General features: G+C 34.9%; 1 protein-coding gene across 20 annotated transcripts in view; it reads left to right on the top strand.

The window, feature by feature from the left end:
- The window catches only part of LOC143189077 (uncharacterized), a 407881-nt gene that overhangs the window by 41074 nt on the left and 346162 nt on the right, over positions 1-20645 (top strand). Inside the window, exon 1 of one of the 20 annotated variants that reach the window (XM_076374787.1) lies at positions 18395-18937. The exons of the other annotated variants lie outside the window; for them this stretch is intronic. Within the exon in view, the coding sequence (XP_076230902.1) occupies positions 18863-18937 (75 nt within the window). The 5' untranslated portion in view covers positions 18395-18862. Of the gene's footprint in view, positions 1-18394; positions 18938-20645 lie in introns of those variants that run through there. 20 annotated transcript variants of the gene reach the window in all.

The following is a 20645-nucleotide window of genomic DNA, read 5'->3' as shown; positions in this document are numbered from 1 at the left end:
GAAAGCACCGAATCTTACATTACGTTGCATAGTGTCGCCTTTGCACATTGTTGGAAAGCACCTTTATGTACTCGAAGCTCATTTCGATTTCACATCTTTTTGTGACACAGTACCGACTTTTTCATGTACTTGGCGTAATCTTTTTACTTTTTTGAAGTTTTTTATAAACATTACAGCAAACTACTACTTTAACTTATTGAAATATATCATACTTTGTACTATCGTTTAGGTATATATATAAATGATATTACAACAGTATAGTACTTTTACGCGGTTGGAATACACGTTTACTTCGGAGATTATAACGCGATGTTGATAGTACATTTTCCTGAATATTTGTTTCTAGTGGTTGTGCATTTCTTACAATTTGAGCGCTTGATTGATTGTCATATATTACAATGTCACTTGACTTTTCTCGATAATCTGTACGAACATCAGAGTCAAATGTATAATTAATAAAATTTTTTATCATTGGAGGTACAATTTCGCCCGTTTCAGGCTTTCTTGTAAAACAAAATAATTTTTTTAAAAATCGACAACATCCAAAGAGATTACAGCAGTTTCCGCAAGTGAACTAAAATATTATTGCTACTATTACGCATAAAACTATAGTATACCATTGAGTATGAGTAACAATAAAAGGTTCTTTTAAACGTCGAGTAATAATATTGTTATATCCGACCTGGTCCCCTTTTTCACTGTCAATAAATGAGAAATGATGATGTATTTCATAACATTGTTATGCGAGCGATTATAACCGACACCGCCGAGTTGATGCAATAAAACAACGCGTAAGCGTTTTCCTTTTGGATATTACGAAAAATACCGAAAAAGACCCAAAAGGAATATTATAAAGAGGAGGCGAGTTAATCAGTCGTTAGTCTTTCAGTCAGGATGAGTCAATCCGGGATCAGAGCGAATCTCTGACCATCGCCGCGACGTGAGAGCTGTAACATCGTAACAGCGAGGGCGTATCGTGTAGCAACGGTAAATCGCGTGAAGAGTCGAAGGGAATAGCTAATAATTCCGCGAAGTTCACATCCGCCTCCTTTTTACCGCGTAGAGTAACTCCGCGAAGTACGAAGTAGGGAAGTGCGTGAAACAAGGGAACTCGCGACGCGAAGCAACCCCGAGTGACCAGCGACCGGCTACACTAGCGGGGTGACATCCGTGACTTTGTACTCTCATATAAGAAGAAGGAGTTTGGTATGTAAACTGCAACTGGTCAAATACATATATAATTGTTAAACCCAAACAAGATATACCAGTTCACTTTCCTCCCTCTCCTTACGTTACATACAAGAGAAAGTTTAATCAAGGTGTGCTTTAGCACTTTAAAAGAGCAAGAACCCCTAAGGTTGATCTCTGCCACTCGAGACGACCGCCGTCTAGTAAGGACGTAACAATATTATCAAATTCGTTAATCTTTTCACTAGCGTATTTGAGATCATTTAAATCAATATTTGTTAATTTAACCGGCTTTAATATTATTGAGTCCAATTTCTTGACTTCTTCAGAAGTAACGCAACAATCACTTCCAACTATGCTGATTGGAGGAATATGATGACTAATGTTTCTGTTTGTTTGTTTCGTCGCGTCGGTTCCAAGGAGTATACCATTGTATAACCTTTGCAGCTATCCCGGAGTTGTAGAATCCCAGATTGTTGCAGAACAACATCGGTCATATAGTTTTTCTCGCCGTTGCAGATGATCGTTATGGTAGTAGGTTGTTGCAAAACATAGAGCCACTGATTATCCCTTATGTATTGCCAAGTCTCGATCTCAGCCTTGATAGTCCTTGTATCACAATCTTCAGGAATCCGGTTCACATGAGGAAACAGCAAGGATACTTCGCAGGTCCCATGGTCCATAGTTTTGGAAGTGTGTACATTTGCATATACGTACTTTTCATCCATGTACTCTTTACATTCTGACAATTCTGATCGAAAGGAGTATTGGTCTTGGATTGGGATGAAAGCAAGTAGGTTGTTTAGGTTCAATGTACGAGAAGGTAAATGTATTTTGGTGTTGGATTGGAAGTGGAATTAACTCAAAGAAATCAAAAATAGCTCTTTTCAAGAGGGGAAATTTTAAAACAAACACAAGTCCGTTAGCAATTATTGTTTTCAAACTGATTAATTTATAAATTATCTGCATATTTTTATAATTTGCTAACATAAGTAAATTAAAGTCACCTTTGTAATTATTCAATTCTTCACAAAGTATTGTAGGAGATATTACGAATGGTGAGGTTATGTTATGGCTGCTTAAATTGATTGCTTCAATATATTTACTATAGTCTTCAGATATGCATGTGCAGAGTGATAGTAAGAGTGTTATATGCTGAGTAATTATTGACTCAATAGACAATTGTGTTAGCATTCCATTATTTTCCGTTGTAAATTCGTTAATTAATCTCAAATTATTATTTAGTGTACCTTCAGTTTTTCTTAAGGATTGCAGTGAATGTTATTAAAACTTTTTATAGCGGAGGAAATTATCTGAATTTGTGATTTTAATAGAGTTTGGGTTTGTTTGTTGTCATTTATCAACATTTTTATACTGTCAGTATAATACTGAGCATCATCTGCATCTGGAGTACCAATCAACCAGTTAAGGATATTTGAAATACCATTTATTAGGCCTTGACGTTTACATTTACTTGAAAGGCCTAATAAATTTTGCAAGATTTCATATTTCGTATCAATGTTTTGCTAATTCTCCATTAATAAGTTTTAGATTATGATCGCAATGAAAGCTAACATCATTATGTTCAGTAGAATTCTTTAATGCTGCTGCAGTACAAAGTTTTTGTGATTTTGTAAAATATAATTGCAGAATGTCTCTCTCTTAATTTAGATGAGTGACATTGATATTTGTTAAAAGAGTTATTTCTGAATTGGATATTTTTGCAATCCCCTTCTTGTTGTAAAATATTCCGCTTGAATGGAAAAGGGGTTTATTGATATAAGGATTGCTGGATATGAAATCAGGAAGCAGAATTGCTAACATAACTACTAGTATCATCTGAAAGATATAATTTTAAAAGATTCGTATGATATTTAATTATTTTCTTTCCTACTAAAACTTCAGCAGTACTGTTTGGGTGTACACATGTTTTATATGGACCTTTAAAATTAGGAGATAATTTTTTGTTTAAACCGGTTTTAGTTTGTTTTTGATAAACACAAACAAGATCATTTATTTTGAATTTCGTCGGATTAATTTTCCTATCGTAATATTCTTTGCTTTTATTTTTGGAGTCAGATAAATTTTCTTTTGCAATTTTAAATGAAATATTTAATTTATTTTGAAAAGAACGAATATAATCATCATATGTATAATGGAATCGAGGTTCTTGTAAAATCGAAGAAGGCAAATAAACTTTTCAACCAGACAAAAGTTCGTAAGGAGTAAGTGGAGTTGACTTATGAATTGACGTATTATACCTGAAAATTGCAAATGAAAGGTATTCGTCCCAATCAGTTTGATTAGGTTTTATATAATGTTTTAAATAATCTTTTAATGTTAAATGATATCGCTCTAATGCACCGTTGGTTTGAGGATAATAAGGACTGGTGTTAATGCGTTTAGTTTTAAGCATATTACTCAAATTTTCTATTAATTCAGACATAAAGTCACTTCCTTGATCAGTAAGAAATGTTTTTGGAATTCTAAACTGCATAAATAGTTTTACTGAAGATTGTGCAATGGTTAATGCCTCATGATTGGGAACTGCTTTGGCAAAACAATATCTCGTTAAATCATCCTGAATAGTAAGAATAAATCTGTTATCAGATTCGGTAAATGGTAATGGACCTATAATATCAATGGCTAATCTTTCGAATGGTTCATTAGCTGTAGTCGTAATTTCCATTGGTTGTTTTACTGGTCAAAAATTTGTTTTATTAATTTGACACAAATGACAAGTTTTTATGTAATTTTTTATATCTGTCTTAATAGAAGGCCAATAATACTGTTCTTTAATTCTCGCGTATGTCTTGCTAAAACCATAATGTCCTGACAATTTATTATCATGGTTTTCTTTCAGAATTTGCTATATTTCTGTTTGCGTTTTTAGAATTATTCTAGAAAAGTTAAATAATTTGATCTCATTTTGTTGGAAACTAAATTTCAACATCTCATTTAACTGATCAATTTTTATATTTTTATGTTTCCTTGGTGGTACTAATACGAACCTCTTATCTTTAATAATTAATTTTAATTTTTTAAAACAATCAAAAAGATTCTTATACTCTAACTTGTCAAAATGATGATTCAATGGATACAGCTAATATATGGTTTGTTTTTGATTTTCAAGTATCTGTAACCCGTTCAACTCTGGTTTAAGATTAGTAATGTCAAAATTAGAACATACGTGACCTGAATATGAATTCTCTTCATCTAAATCTTGAGACCATAACAAGACAATTGTATCACTAATTTTTTCAAGGAGTTTATTTTCTGTATCGTAATATATAGTATCATAATTGGTATAGTGAAATTTAATAAAGTCTTGATATCTTTCATCTTGTGTAACAGTTAAATTTACTGTATTTTCAGGAATTAGTGTAGAAAGACCATTAGTATTGGAATTAATACGTCTTCGTTTATATTTTATGGTATATTTATATACCTCAAGTCTAAGTCTCCACCTGACTAATTTCGAAGATGGATTTTTACAATTAAACAATCACTGAAGTGGTCGATGATCCATGTAAATGATAAAAGATCTACCGTATAAATATGGTCTAAAATGTTTAACAGAATTAACAATTGCAAGTAATTCTTTTTCCGTTGTAGAGTAATTTTGCTCAGACTTGTTCAAAGTACAAGAGTAATAAGCAACCGGAAGATCCTGATCGTTTGTTATTGTTTAATCAAGGCGTAGTAGTTGTGAAGGCGGCCGTAACAAGACTCTGGAATCGATATACTAATCGATGATGGCGCGTGAACCGGGCGTCCCAGCGAGTTGATCACGCCAAGCTAGATACTCTCAGCGAGGAGGGCCCGACCAATAATGATGGTGCAGCAGGGCACAGTTTGGCACGGCAATGTGTGTAGCAAGGCACAATACTTCACAATAGAGTGCAGCAAGGCACGGTAGCAGGACAATGTGCAGCAAGGCACAGAGGTTATGAACCTCACAAATTTGTGCAGCTAAGGCACAGTCTCAATGTCACCATTCGAGGGTGCAGCCTGACACCTTGCACTTAATTCGATCGAACTATATCACTCGTATAGCTCGACACGTTTAATGAGACTGCACGAAATCTTAACACAGCAAAGAAAAACTATACGAAACTCAAAGCGGAGTCACAACTGGATCTTCCCACGTGTTGAAACGGACGGAACTTAGCGCTCCACACCCGAAGTAAAAACAAAAAACTGCGAGCTGATATCACCGCCGTGCCTATGATGATAACAACCCTGCTCCTCTGGTTTCTTGAGCTCTTCATCATATGATCTACTCTTTATTCAGTTATTTGCGATAATACAGCTCCTATTCCGATATTCGAGGCATCGGTAGTTAAAACGAATTCCTCTGAAAAATCAGGATACTGTAAAATAGGTTTTTTCATTAATTTGCCTTTGAGACTTAAAAATGAATTTTCTTGTTGTTCCGTCCAATTAAAAGTTACATCCTTTCTTAATAATTGTATTTGGGGTTTAGCTAGCATTGAAAAATTTGGAATAAACTTTCTGTAATATTCTGTCGTTCCTAAAAACATCTTAATCTCTTTTACATTTCGCGGTCTAGGTACTTTAAGACTGATATTTATTTTATCTGAATTTGGCTCTACACTTCTATCGAGAATTACATGACCTAGATATTAATAAGTTCTTTTCATGAATTCGCACGTATCCGGTTGCAATTTTAAAGTAGTTTCTCTAACAAGGAAGGGTTTTTAGGTGTCCGCCTCCGATTCTTTTGATTTTCAGATATGTTATAGAGGACCAAAATATAAAAGACACGTATTTTTTTATATCGGCCCGTTTTCATATTTAGGGGGTGAAACTACCTCTCAAAGTTGATAAGATCAAATACGAGAAATAGCTTAAGTTAGTTACAAAATTATTATCAGATCTGCTATATATTTAATTTGTGGCATATCGGAGTGGGTGAATAATGACGCTGTTGTCAGTCACCCTTGTCACGGGGTAAACTACCTCTAATCGTTTAAATACACATTTAGGACTTGAAACCAGCAAGAAGATTCTTAAAATCTTTAAGAAACCTTGGATTTTATACTAATAAATTATTGCATGATATCAAATTACAGGTTTTATTACCTCCGACCTCTACTGAGGAGTGCACCACCCCTGATTGGTGAATTACATTTGTCTTACTAGGAGCCGATCAAATTCAACTAAAGGTTATTTCTTGAAAATTGAATTCCAAATGCTAACGATGGTTAGATACAGTCTTGCTTATTGAGAAAATAAAATAAAATTACAAAACTGTAAACAATAAACACCAATTTATTCTGAATTATTTTCAAGATGTCCATATACAGTTCACGAAATCATTCAGTTTAAGCGTATACTGGAAATTTTATGGTTCATATTTGTCACAGAAGTGGTATTCATGATAAAAATGTTTAACACCAGGAGCATCGAACTATCGATGTATTATCACATAGTGCACACTTCATTTGCGTATTCTGTTCGAAAGCAAAATCTACAGGATTCTCAATATCTCCTAATTTATTTTCCATGTATACACTCTTATACCAAGTAATGAAATAGATTTTTATATGTTGGAGAAGACAACTGATTGTGTACAATCGATTGTAATTTAATAATATTGTTTCTTAAATAAAGATTAACGTCGTAGTCGTGTAACAGTACATCGTTGGAGCACCGCGTAACATAATTCTTCTACACCCTAAATCTGTAACCATCTAAAGGTTGGAATCGTCCAGTGGTATCCTTTGGAATTGTCTTGCAATTTCTTTGCCGACTGATTTTGCACCATGTACATCTTGTTCACAGTGTCTACTCCAAGAGTCTAGTAACAACACACTTGTGGTTCCAGTTTTACGAAAAAATACCTCTTCCAACCATTTTGAAATGAGCTGCAATATTAAAATAGCATTCCTAGCTTTTCCCATGAGTTTCCCAGCTTTTGATGTACTCACGGATGCGTTCATCGGCTTAAACAATGTTTTCTGAACTGTTGGCCCAAATTGTCCGCTTACTTCCTGTAAAACCATAAAGAGGGACAACAACAATCTTCCATCAGCAGTTACCGTTGCTTGTATTGTATATCTATGTGACGTTGAAGATACAGATTGCACGGCACATTCTACTTTTTTCACGCCTTCCAGTTGTAAGGTTCGTCCAGAATATATTTCTGATCAAAATCCACTCTGGTCTGAATTGTATACATTTTGTGATTTATACGTTGGAGTCGGAGCTTTTACCACATTAACAAAGTCTGCAGCTTTAGTCTTCAAAACTTCATCATCTTTTATTACCTTTCGTGTAACACATTTAGATACTTTTCGTGAAACAATGCAAAGAGCTTTTTTAAAATTATATAATCATGTAGAAGCTACAAATTCCATATTATTATTACAGTTAAAGTTGGATAACTGCTTAAATCTATTTGTGGCGTAACTGCGTGGTAGTCATCCGCACTACTGAGGGGGGGCTCCCCTCGAGATGCCGCGAAACTCGACAGCGAAGTAGGGCCAAGGTCGTGTATCGGTGAAACAATACTAATGCAAGGACAAAATTTTTATATATATTTTTATATAGTTATAACTCAAATTTTAGTTGAAACTCAATAAAACACTCTTAATTGTATCAAAAACACTACTCGTCGCGCCACTATCACGGTCCGTTTCGTTTGGTGCTCAAGACCCAAAAAGCTCCCACTCCGCTGCCGCAGGTACTTTTATCATTACCTCGCCCCTCTACTCCTCTCCTTCCGTCGATGCGTGAAACTCTTGGGGCGCGGCACTGGTCATATCGGAAGCGTTATAGGTTTTCTTCTCTTTTTTTTCTTTAGCTAACAATATATTTTTTTTTAATGAAACGTTTATTAACGTATTTGTGAGGTTTTGCACCACTTAATTCGTAAATACAATCTTTTATAAAAAATTTTTTGTGGATCTTCACCCCGCCGATGTTCTCCTCTTCTTAAAATTTTGTGCTGATACATAACTTTCATTTTAACAATTATACCCTGATCCATAGGCTGGATGAGTCATGTCGTATTTGGCGGCAGGTACACAATTTTAAAATAGATAGTATCCATTATTTCAGCGGGAACTATATATCCTCCACAATTATCCCCCAGCAAAATAACTTTGCTAACAATGCAACTCCTTCTCTGGCATTCTCGTACGCTTGGTTTAAAATCATTTTCAAACCAATGTATGTGTTTTGTTCGACGAAGCAATCGTTGTTTATTGTTGGCAAATGTGAGAATTCGAGATTCAGTTAGATAATTTGTCTATTCAGTCGTCCTTTCGAAAGTTCCACATCTGGCAATTCATAAAACAATTTCGTGCTTTCGTCGAGCGGCGTGTTCTTCCCGAGCAATAAACATCGAAGGCTGTATTGTCTCGCAGTCGGTACCGTTACTCCAACTCATCCTCCGTTCGGACTTTCGGAGGGTTGGCGCCAACTCACGGGACAATGCAGCCATAAAACATCTGGAAAACACTCGTGTGGGCTCGTTCGAACCGTTCTATTCCGGGGTTCGATCTTCCTCCCCAGTTTTCGCGAATTTCGACCTGAGGGATGATCGGGGACTTTCCACCACCACCGCTGCGGAGTGACTAGGAAAGGCACGGGCCACCCCTATCGGAGTGACTGGGAATTCTCCTTCCTCAGGTCGACACACAAATCGTTCGCGAGCTCCCGTCAACGCCCAAGAAACGTTGACATCCCTGAACGCGCGAATCGCGGAGAGATGAAACTGAGGAGGAAGCGGACTCCGGAAACGAGAACCAGAAGCAATGACTCTCGTACGGACATTTCAGGAAAAAAGTAAACTCCCAACCGATTCGTGGGAACTTAGCCTTAAATTTCAAATCACTTCACTGTCAGGATCCATCCGATTTTTCGTTTAGTAAACAGCCGCTTAATATCCATTTGACAAGAGGCAATCGCAAATCGCAACAGACAAATATTCGCGAGACGAACACTATGAATAATGTTTGCGTCGTCCAGGCATTGGCCTCTGATTTAAATTCTACTGGAAAACTATTTAAAAAATTTTTTAATACTCTAGGGTTTTCGTATTTGTAAATAAAAAGGGGCATTAATTTATGTCTGCTTGTTGCGTTCGCGCAAAAAGCAACTGTTACTCTTTCTTTTCGACTTTTGTAGCCTTTTACACACTTTTCTTTCATTGTTGCCAACGTCTTAATAGGAAGGGTTCTCCATAAAAGTCCGGTTTCGTCCATGTTATATACATTTTCTTCATTAATATCTTCTTTCTCGATTAATTTCTTAAGATCTTCAATGAATTGTATCGCTCCGTCTGCGTCAGCATTAGCACTTTCTCCATAAGCTCTAACGAGGCATATTCTCTGACGTTTCTTAAAACTGGCTAACCAGCCATTATTAACTTTGAAGTTAGAGCATGCCGGAAGTGTATCTTCGAATTCCACAGCTTTTTTCCAGAAGCAAGGTGTCGGATATAAAATCATCAAGGCTTCTTCTCTCTAGAAACCATGTCATCAGGTGTTGCTCCAACTTCTCATACGCTGCTTTATTGATTCTTTACCGTTGCTTCAGTCCCCTGTCTTTATTGACAAATAGCAGGATTTTTGAAGCGTTTTTTTTATTCGACGAATTGTTGATTCGTCCACGTTATACTTTACAACAACAGACGAAACGCGAGGCGTTTGTAAATCTGGTAAAACGCCTAAACGCTGTTGCATCGACAAAGTGACACATTTTTTCCTACTCGTCATTTTTAATCACTGTACTTACAGTACATGTAATAAATGAAATACACCTACACGCTAATATACAATAAGAAGAAAAGAAACATGCGAACACGCTAAAAAACAATAATAACTAATAAACACATAGAGATTCTACTATATAATAATAATTAAAAAACATACAGATACTCTAATATAAAATAATAATTACCACACAGATACACTAAAGTAATAACTAAAAAACACACCGATACAGTAATAAAAAACCACATACTACTAATAAACATAATAATAAAAGAATATAAGTTCAGTGGAATATAAACAGCGAGGTTTTTGGAAAACGAGAGGCTATGTGTGTCGATATATTGCCGATAGTGATTATCGAACTTTCTTTGTGACGAAAAGTGGAGTCATTGCTAAATTTTTGTGCAGTACCGCAAAGTCTAATTGGTTGCATTTTCCTCTAAGAGGAGGGACTTTCCCTCTATGTATGATTTTCTTTATGTAGGAGGATTCCTTTCCTTTTTTAAGGAATAGAGAAGGAAGTTGCAACAGCTTACTTCTTAAAAAGTAGGGTGCTGATCAGCTAGAACATCTTGTTGGACTTCCTGTTCATGATTCTATTGTTCCGCAAGTCAGCGGTGAACAATGGTACGTTCAACTCAAAAGTTACCATGTGCACCCACGCCGACTTTCGAAATGCTAAAGGATTTTTCGATTTCTATTTGGTCTTAAAAGAAAGGAAGTTCTTTAAGAAGGCACGTTTTCGATTGTCTTCAAAAAATACGACAACCAGATGGTAAAAAAAACGTTCTCGACAATCGCTTTGGAGAAATTGTCTGCTGTAAATCTTCCTGTGAATTGTCTTTACACCGAGCACGTTACCGTTCTGCAAAACGAAATTGTATAAATGCCCATGTGACGAAACACAGGTCGAATTCGGATCAACTGACTGCATGGGTAAAATTTCTTACCCTTAAAAATGAGGAAATTGTACCAGACAGTTACAATTGTCTAGAATCTAGAAGCAGGCAGTTATGGTTGACTAGAATCTAAAAGCAGGCAGTTACGAAATCTAGTGCACTAGATGCACTAAACGAAGGACACATCTTTTTACATCGATGCTCTCGATGGTAAGGTAAGGTATCGTAACTCAATCTCAGCTCCTGTATTGGAGAACCTGCACTAATATAAGGATGAAACTTTCGACGTTTTGGTAATTTTACAATAAAATTTTCATAGGCGTATTTCTGAGCGTTTTCTAGTTAAAATAAGACCAAACACAATATACTTTGGATTATATTTACTTATTTAATAGATGGAAAGAAAAGTTATTATCACTCATTAAATACGCAAATATGATCCAAATTATTTCGCGTTTGGTCTTGGTTTCAACAGAAGAACCTCAAAAATATGATTGTAAAAATTTTATTAAAAAGTTGTGAAAATTAAAGAACTTTTATTATTACATTAGCATTATGCTAATGATGTTTCCTTTACGCCACCTTCACTATCTACCCTCTTTCTCTTTCACTCACTGTCCTTTTCCACGTTCAAACCACTTGAAAAGGAAGCTCGGTCCCCGGCTCGAGTTTTATCAGGGGAAAGAATCCTTACCTTTACTCGATAACTGCCTACTATCGGTCCTGAATTTCAGACACTTATCCAACTTTTACTGTATTCTGCTCTGCATATGCTTTCAATGCCCACTGCCGAATGTCTCTGTCAAGCAAAATATACCCGGTATCAATAGCCTTCTTGAAATTTTTTATTTCATACACGGAATCTTTTACTAATTTTTTTTGTTTAATTTCTCCTCCTTCGATTTGATTAGCACATCGACGTACGTGCTGTTCGGAAGAAACAAGTTTAAAAGGGCCTAGCAGAATAAGGAGTTCAAAAGTGCCCCCAAACCAAATTCGATTTGGGATGGGCTATTCGACAGCTTATCACAAAAAACTAGTTTGTGCCAATTTTCAACCCTCTATCCAACCTGGGGGGTAGTAATGGGGGTAAATAGAAGATCACGTTTTTTGGAAATTACTCGTACCTTATTGAATAAAAAATTCGAAACAAAATCAAAGATATTTCAGACACCAAGATACATGTTGTAGAATTTTTTGAGATTTTTAAATTGATAATTGAAGCCGTGAAAAATAAAAAACGGAAAGAAATGTCAAAAAATGCGGATTTCGCGTTGAAGCAATCTCAAAACTACAATCATATTTTTACAGTAAATACATATTGTTGTTACTAGTGTAACGAACCGTGCGTCGTAGTACCTCAAATGTTCACAGATAGAGCGGCTTACCTGCGAGCAGATAGCATTCGTGTGGCGTGCGGTTAAGAAATAAATTTCATAGACTATGGTTTCTCTTTAAAATAATATATAACAATGTTTATTAACTTAAGGGTTGTACAGACTTGAAATAATTAACACTATTCTTAACTATATAAACTTCAGTCTTTTAACGAAAGAGATTCTTATTGGTATATGAATTAGTAATTGTCGCGAGTTTCTATATCGAAGGAATATTTATGATCTATAATCCGAGTAGATTGCAGTAATGATCAATGTCGATATGGATCAAGGAAAGGCCACGGAGCTGGTTAAAGCTGCCTCGGTCGGTAATGAAGGAGCTGATTAAAGCTGCCTCGATTCGAAGGAACTAAAGAGTTGGTTAAAGCTGCCTCGGTATCATTTAGTGTTGTTTGGATTCAGAGCGAGAACTGCGCTGCGTATTACTACTGTCTTCGTTCCCTCTTTTGCTGGTGCTGGCGCTGCCTTATTTATACCAGAAATTTGCCTCCCTTTTTTGGGCCCGATGACTGCCCTCGGGGTAGGGGTAGCGTCGTGTTGCGCCTGCGTGTTCAGGAGTCATCACAGGATATGTGCTCTTGATTGGTTCGGAGGTCTTGACGCATGCATCTGGTGGTACTCGCGCAAGCGTATTGAGAGTATCGCTTGCCGATTGGTTTGTGATGTTGCTGCTTGATCGTCATCGTGTCGTCAATGCGTGTTCCGTCGCACGCCATAGAATGTTGCTTTGGTGATGTACTGATTTCGTGCGCATGAGTAATGGGAAGCGTCCTGCTGTATGTGCGCACTCGCGTTACGTGTCGCTGGCGCCAAGATTCAATTTAAGCATTTGAGGTTAGGATTATGAGTTAGAGGTTTAGATGACTGTCACCGTTGAGATTTAGTTACCACTTTACCATTTATTAAGTGTAAAAGAAAAATTGTCTTTTAAAACTCGATTTTTTCATAGGCGAAATCGTAGCTGGTTGTTACACTAGTATCTCTGATTTTTTTCAGATGTTTCGGTTTGGTGCGCCATAGTCAAAAAAATCAAAAACCGATATTTTCGTTGTTTCTGTCGCGACAGAGTAACATATACGTCGAATTTTCTTACATTCTTTAAAAGACAAGTGTTTCGTTCAAAGTTCAAAACTTTTACACTCAGGCAAATCACATAACAATTACAGAAACTAAATAAACTCGTCCGATAAAAACTGCCGAGCTAGTTATGTTTCGAAGTATCGATACTGTGCGTTTCGATACTGTGCGGCGTGGTAGGCCACGTGTCTACTGCACTTGCCGCTCTGCGGGCCTACCGCGCCACGTAGTTGAGTACCGCTGACGGCGCCGTACGTTTTACCAAACTATTTCGTTTCTGTGTTGAAAACAAAACGGGACTTGCGACATCTGTCACTGCTTTCCGAAGGAAAAATATCTGCTGCATCGCGTGGTGGGATTAGATGTTCTTCTAAACCCTTAGTTTTTTAAATAAATTGAAAAATATCTGCCAAAATTGGTGCATTTCGGGTGTCCTTTTGCCTTTGATCTTTGTTTAAACATATTTAATTGTTTATAACCTAGTAATAATGTATATCATTTTATTCGGGAATGTTCATAGAATAATCTGACACAAAAATCGACTGAATAAGTATTACCGTTTAAATACAATAATTGCTCAAAGTTTAAAAATTGCGTTTATTTTCAAAATCGATTTTTTCGAAAACTGAGGGTGATGGACTAATTCCGTTTGCGGATTCATATTTAGGACAGGATACTCTACAAAGATCACACAATAGATATTGAAAAACAAAAATCGTGTTTGATAGTTATCGATTTAAAAATCTCAAAAAATTCTATAACTTGTATCTTGGTGTCTGAAATATCTCTGATCTTGTTTCGAATTTTTTATTCGGTAGGGTATGAGTAAGTCCCAAAAACGTGATTTTCTATTTACCCACATTACTACTCCCCAGGTTGAGATAGAGGGTTGATAGTTGGCACAAACTAGTTTTTTGTGATAAGCTATCGAATGGCCCATCCCAAATCGAATTTGGTTTGGAGGCACTTTTGACCTCCTTATTCGGCTAGGCTTTTTTGAAATTTTTCTTTTAAAATAAAATTTTTTTTTCTCTTCGCCTTTCGAAAATGCAACAGCTCTCCGTTTATAGTCAATATCAACATTTTCAGCACGCTGTGAACAAACTCGTATTTATGTTTCTTCAGACCAATGTTCATCATTATCATTTTCATCAACAGCTTCAACTTCGCACTGTTTAAATTGATCCAGAAAATCCAATGAAGACTTTTCCGAAATTTTAATTGCATTTAAATCAAATATGCTATCAAGCAAAATTTTCTCTATAGACTCCTTTAACTGAATTTCTTCCCTTGTTATGGGAGTTCCTATCATGTACATTGTTTTGAATGTTGCTAATAACAACTTTTATTTTAATCACTGGAATAGCAGAATTACTTCTGTTAATACGTCAAGTACTCTGCTGTGACTAGAGAACGCGTTTTCGAGAAAGAGAATAATAACGTCTTGCCAGAAATAACGTGTAATTTGATAACGTCCCAAAAATAAAAAATATTCAGCTAACCATATGTATTCCGTACGAACGAAAACACGTGTCATTTCATAGATGCTTGATTTCTTCTCATTTCTTTATTTCTTACAATATTTCAATTTCAATTTACATTTTTAATAATAATTTAATATAATTTTTTTTAAATAATAATATTTTTATTAATGAAGTACTTATGCAGAACTCGATTTTTAAGAAAAAATTTACTGGAATTTGATTAGCTCCTAGTAAGATAAATGTAGTTCACCAATCAGGGGTGGTGCACTCCTCAGTAAGGATCGGAGATAATAGAACCAGTAATTTGTTATCATGCAATAATTTATTAGTATAAAATCTAAGGTTTCTTAAAGATTTTTAGAATTTTCTTGTAGCGTTTAAGTCTTAAATGTGCATTTAAACGATTTGAGGTAGTTTACCCTGTGATAAGAGTGACTGACAATAGCGACATTATTCACCCACTCCGATATGCCACAAATTAAATATATAGCAGATCTGATAATAATTTTGTAACTAACTTAAGCTATTTCTCGTATTTGATCTTATCAACTTTGAGGGGTAGTTTCACCCCCTAAATATGAAAAGGGCCCAGTATAAAAAAACACATATCTCTTATTTTTTAATCTTCTATAATATATCTGAAAACCCAAACAATTGGTGGCGGACACCTAAAAATCCTTCCTTGTTAGTAAAAATGTTATAAACAGAACAAGAAACCTAAAAAGTCTATGAAGCGTATGATTCGACTTCGCGTCTCGGACTGACCAACTATATATTCTCGGGTTTTTCCTGAAGTGTCCTTTATATGTCGCGACTGGGAGGCGCCATAAAATAAACACACCATGGACAGAGGCTATTTTGTGTTTTATTTATATTTTATGAGAAATAATATGATATAAATTGAATATTCACAAGGTCATAAATAATTTTGGTGCAGCTCGGAATATTTCTTTATTTACAAATATTTTCATAGCAATATGATGTTTTTTAATAGAAATTAATCAGTATAAGTGATTGTGTAAGTGTAAACATATGTACTATTTGATTTCGAATTCCATTTCTATGAAAAATAGCTTTTGAGTACAAAAGACAATATTTGATATGTCCCGCCATATTTGAGTATAGTTAATATTGATTTCTACAATACAATTTCCTCAACGATTTAAAAATATTATCTCGATACGTATATTGTTTTAATTAATTTTTATCGTAGAAGCTGACATTGTTATGGAAATATTGGTAAGAAAGGTAGGGTAGTCCGAACTGCATTAAAGCGATGTTGTCAAAATTTAGTTTATATCATATTGTTCCTTATGAAAAATTGAAAGTCTTTTTTACAATTGAGTTTTTAAACTTTCGCGGCTGAAATTATTCTTATTAATGACTTTCGGATAATGCTGTGTAAATAAACATCTTTGAAAATAATCGCAAACGTACCAGTTTGCTTCTTCAGACTTAGAGAGCTCTGATACTGTATTCAAAAGTCATTAATATAACTTATTTACCATTGTTTTTTATCTGTTTAGTTTTATATTTAGTTTTCTGTTTAGTACTGCGTATTGTTTCTTGTTGATATTTTGTGAAACAGATGAATTCAAATAATCTAATAGATTTTCAGTAAGTATATGTTTACTTATAAAGTATCTACAACGTCACTTGTGGACCGTAAGTCCTCTTTCACGTATGTGATTCGCGTTCAACGATTCTTTGGTATACTGATTCTTGAATCGCGATTCACATTTATATTTTTCTTTGTTTCCTCAATTACAAACAACAAAGACAGGCATATGACTGCAACAAGATTTCGCATCAAAATATCGCTCAATATTTCAGACTTTTCCGTTAATTTTAAAAGAAACTGTTGCTAACATGAATTAGTCAATTTCAAATGGGTTACACGTTACGATGTTAAATATTTTCAAAAAACTTTATTCAAGAAGACACTGAGTTGATCTTGAGTTTTTTAAACGGGTTTGTACACTTTTAATTTCATATTGTTGTAGATGTCAAGACCAATTCAGCGGCCTATGTCTTTGAAGTAACCTTGGATTCGAAAATATGCCGGAAGTCAACGAAATCGTTCACGTGGAAAATGATTTTGCGTGAATTAAATTACATACAATGTACACATAATTTCGTAGCCAGGAATTGTTGATTTGTTTTTCGGTTGTAATAATCTATTTTTGTTTATTTGACTTATTATACATAAAAGATATAACGAAAAAAGGAAACTGAATAGAATATATTGGGTTCAACCGAGTAATAACGTAAGAAAAGAAAAGGAAATTTTCCACGTATTATTTAAAGAAGTTCAAGGGGACTCTAATAAATTCTTTAATTACTTTCACAATGTCTACTCCGACATAGAATTTTGATAGAAAAAATGAATTAAAAAATATGAATTTTGTCAGTTTTTTTAAATCCATGTCATCATCTGTTTCTATATTGTGAGGATACACAAAATTTATATAGCGATTCTGTATCTCACAAGAATCACCGTGTAAATGGTCCCATTTAATTAGATGTACCGTCGGTATTCATCATACGTGAATCGTGATTCCCGAATCGCCGTATGAAAAAGTTCTAAGTTTCTACCGCGCTTAGTCAAAGGGTAACCTTTAAGACTTACTGTTTTAATTCTCGAGATATTTGCAAAAAACTATTTTCACCACTGCAGTGACTTGTGCCTATAGGTATACGTTCGCGGAAGCGTATGCGTGAGCCCGATGCCATCACTTATCTATTATTTATACGAACACGTTATGACAGTCGGCAGGTAGTTTCTATAATGGGTAAACTAGAAAATTAAACTTCGCCAATTTCAATGTTGAATTTTAACGAACTGTTTATTCCATAATTTTTATAATGTTTCCAAACGTGTTAATATTCTCCTAACTGAAAAAAAGACGAATCAGAGTTGGTTTGGGTTAAGCTCTTTTGCGGCGAGGAGGCGCGGGGGTGGGGAGCACGCTTGGAAATTTTGAACTTCCTCCAAGGCAATGTGTTTGATGAGTACACGTAAAAATGGAACACAATGTAGTAGCAGCAATAGTTTCTTGCAAATATTTCGGAAATTAAAGCCGTCTGCTAATTTTTTCAAAAGAAAAAGTTATTCAATATTATGCTCTTTATAACATATTTGAAAATTATCAAAATCGGAGGTGGAACCCTTAAAACAGCTAATTACTCAGTTTTATTTGGTAAAATTTCCATGTGTGATGTACTAAAGACCGATACGGTAAAATTATAAGGTCACGTCAGTGGTGACATATGTCTAATGGCAGTTAAAAGAACTAGAGATCAAGTTTCAACAACTTGAAGCTGCATCCAGTTTACATATACAAGTTTAATTTAATGAAAGGGCTGAATTTTTTGACGCTGCATAGATAGTGATTTTCATGTCGCCTACAGTTTATACATGTCACTGTACCAAACGGCAACAATAGTAGGAGATAAACTGGACAGACATAGGAAAGCGCGGGCGCATTCGAGATCACTCGTTTACAAACAACGGCGCGGCGATATGCGGCGGCTGCGGCGGCGGCGGCGGGGGCGCGGCGTCGCGACGCCGGCGCAATCATATCAATCGATTTTACCATGCTCCTTGGACGCGTAAGTTTCCTGCTGCTACTGTTGAACTAGAGAATTAAAGAAAGATAGACTGACATAGAGAATCATATGTACGGAAGAAGACAGAAAAAGGAAGGTGAAGAAGTGAGGAGGTGAAATAAAACCAGATAGTAAAGGAAGAAAGTACGCGAGACACAGAGAGCATTCGAGAGAGGAATATAAAAGGAGGTGCGAGTGCGATATTGAGAAACGGAAGTGGTATCGTCGATGTGGCGTGTGCTTTTAGTGATACTTGTACAATGAGGAACGTATATGAGGACCCCAAAAAGTAGTTTATATTTTCAATTCCGTTGGTTATAACTATTTACACTTAAACCGGTGCAACATGACGCTAATGCGGATTTAAAAAAAACAAACGTTACACCCCTTCTCACAAACTGGACGCCGAAATCGATTATAATACAGTTCTCTTAACAGCCGATTGACATTGGCCCACTGAAGTCATGGATTACAGGTCTATAGACCTTAGGTGTGACAATATTTCTCTGGAAAACGAAGAGAGAGGAGTTTGTACTGCGGTAAGCAATGCATCCTTCTACGACTTTTTATAATAGTCACGTTTAAATTCTAGAACGGAATATACAGGATGATTACTTTAACTGGAAACCCTCCGAGTGTTGGCAGTATTTTATTGCAAGTGCTTCTATGATTATAAGTATGCAGCACTTACAATAAATGCTGCCAACATTCAGAGGGTTTTCAGTTAAACTGATTCCCCTGTACTTTTTTCGCTTCCAAGTGTTTCATTTTCTTCAAAATTCTGGATATTGTTCTGAACATCTTCGTCTACTTAGACTATTATCATATGTACTGTTTTTGAAGTGACAAGTGTATTGATCTGAATTTAGGTTGAAAATAAGTTACACTATGTCACATTTACGGTAAAAAATGTTGACAACTATTATTTACATAATAATTACGTGGAATAGATCGTAGAAGTAATTTAAGTAGACTTAACAAGAAATCCAACAAGCATTATAGAAATCTTAAAAAAGAGGTTTCAAAGAGGTATAGCATTTTATAACGAAAACTGATTAAGGAGATAAAATTGTTTTAGTTAATGGCATTTCATTAAGTAATGTTTATGCGTATAAAATTCGTATGTTCATTTGTTCAATTCATATGTACCTACAGTAAAATTCTGCAAAAACTCTACAACATATCTTATCACTTAAAGAAGCGTATTTTGTTTTTAATATTGACACACTTCATAGCAACGCATTCACACGTAGAATAAATAGCGAAAATTGAGCGAAGTCCTCGTTGATTTAGGAATGCAGTTCTTTTATCTACAAAGTTTGCTGTATATTTTCAAACTTCCGCGTTTCTTCTGATATTATCTACTATATGTATGCAATTAATTGATAGATCACTGCATAACAATATATTGATACATTGCATGGCATAAGAAGTTTATACCACTTGTGTCCAATGTTTTACTTAAATATTTCTAAGTAACTGTATTTTATAAATTTCGTTTGAATATTAATTTATAATTTATTTTCCAATCATGTAAAAAAGAATCAAATTTTTATGCATAGTTCATTTTATTTACAATAACGTTCGTATTAATGTTTCAAGAAAAAAATACGTGTATAATGGAAAGTCTAACTTCAGCTAAATGTAACTTTTATGTAATACAAATTACAAGAAAAATCAAATAAAAGACTTTGTTAATCAAATACTAAAAATACATTTATCAAGATTCGAGTTTTTAATAGAATATAATGTACTACGCGGATTAGATTACGAAGGTTTAATTTTCTAAGCTTATACAGGTAATCGTTGTACTTTTGTATTTTGTTCTACTTCATAATGGTAATTATAATTGCAGGTATAATATTTCGCGTTCTTTTTAGGTATTGTAGAGATATTGTAGAGATGGTATTGTGAGATTTATGTGGATCATTTGACTATTTCTCAGTAATAAAATTACAATTGAAGTTCAATATAAGTATATGTTGTGTTACATTTCCTACACATTAGGTACATTTACATGATGTATGCGTCATTTTCTTGCCGCATGTGAATATTGATTGATTTTTATATTACACTTTAAATAAATTTATCAGTTTGGAATAATATATAATACAGAGAAGATATTAGTTCAGTTAATATGTATTAGATGATAATTTAATGAATTAAAAGACATCTAGTAGAATGAAAGGTTTAACGACTAGTATTATCTTCTACATCTATTAATGTGATATTTTGGTATTATTACAA

Source organism: Calliopsis andreniformis, chromosome 1 (genome assembly GCF_051401765.1).
Source record: "Calliopsis andreniformis isolate RMS-2024a chromosome 1, iyCalAndr_principal, whole genome shotgun sequence".
Classification (NCBI taxonomy): Eukaryota; Metazoa; Arthropoda; class Insecta; order Hymenoptera; family Andrenidae; genus Calliopsis; species Calliopsis andreniformis.
Note: the sequence above shows the minus strand (reverse complement) of the source record. Positions and strands in the feature narration are given on the sequence as shown.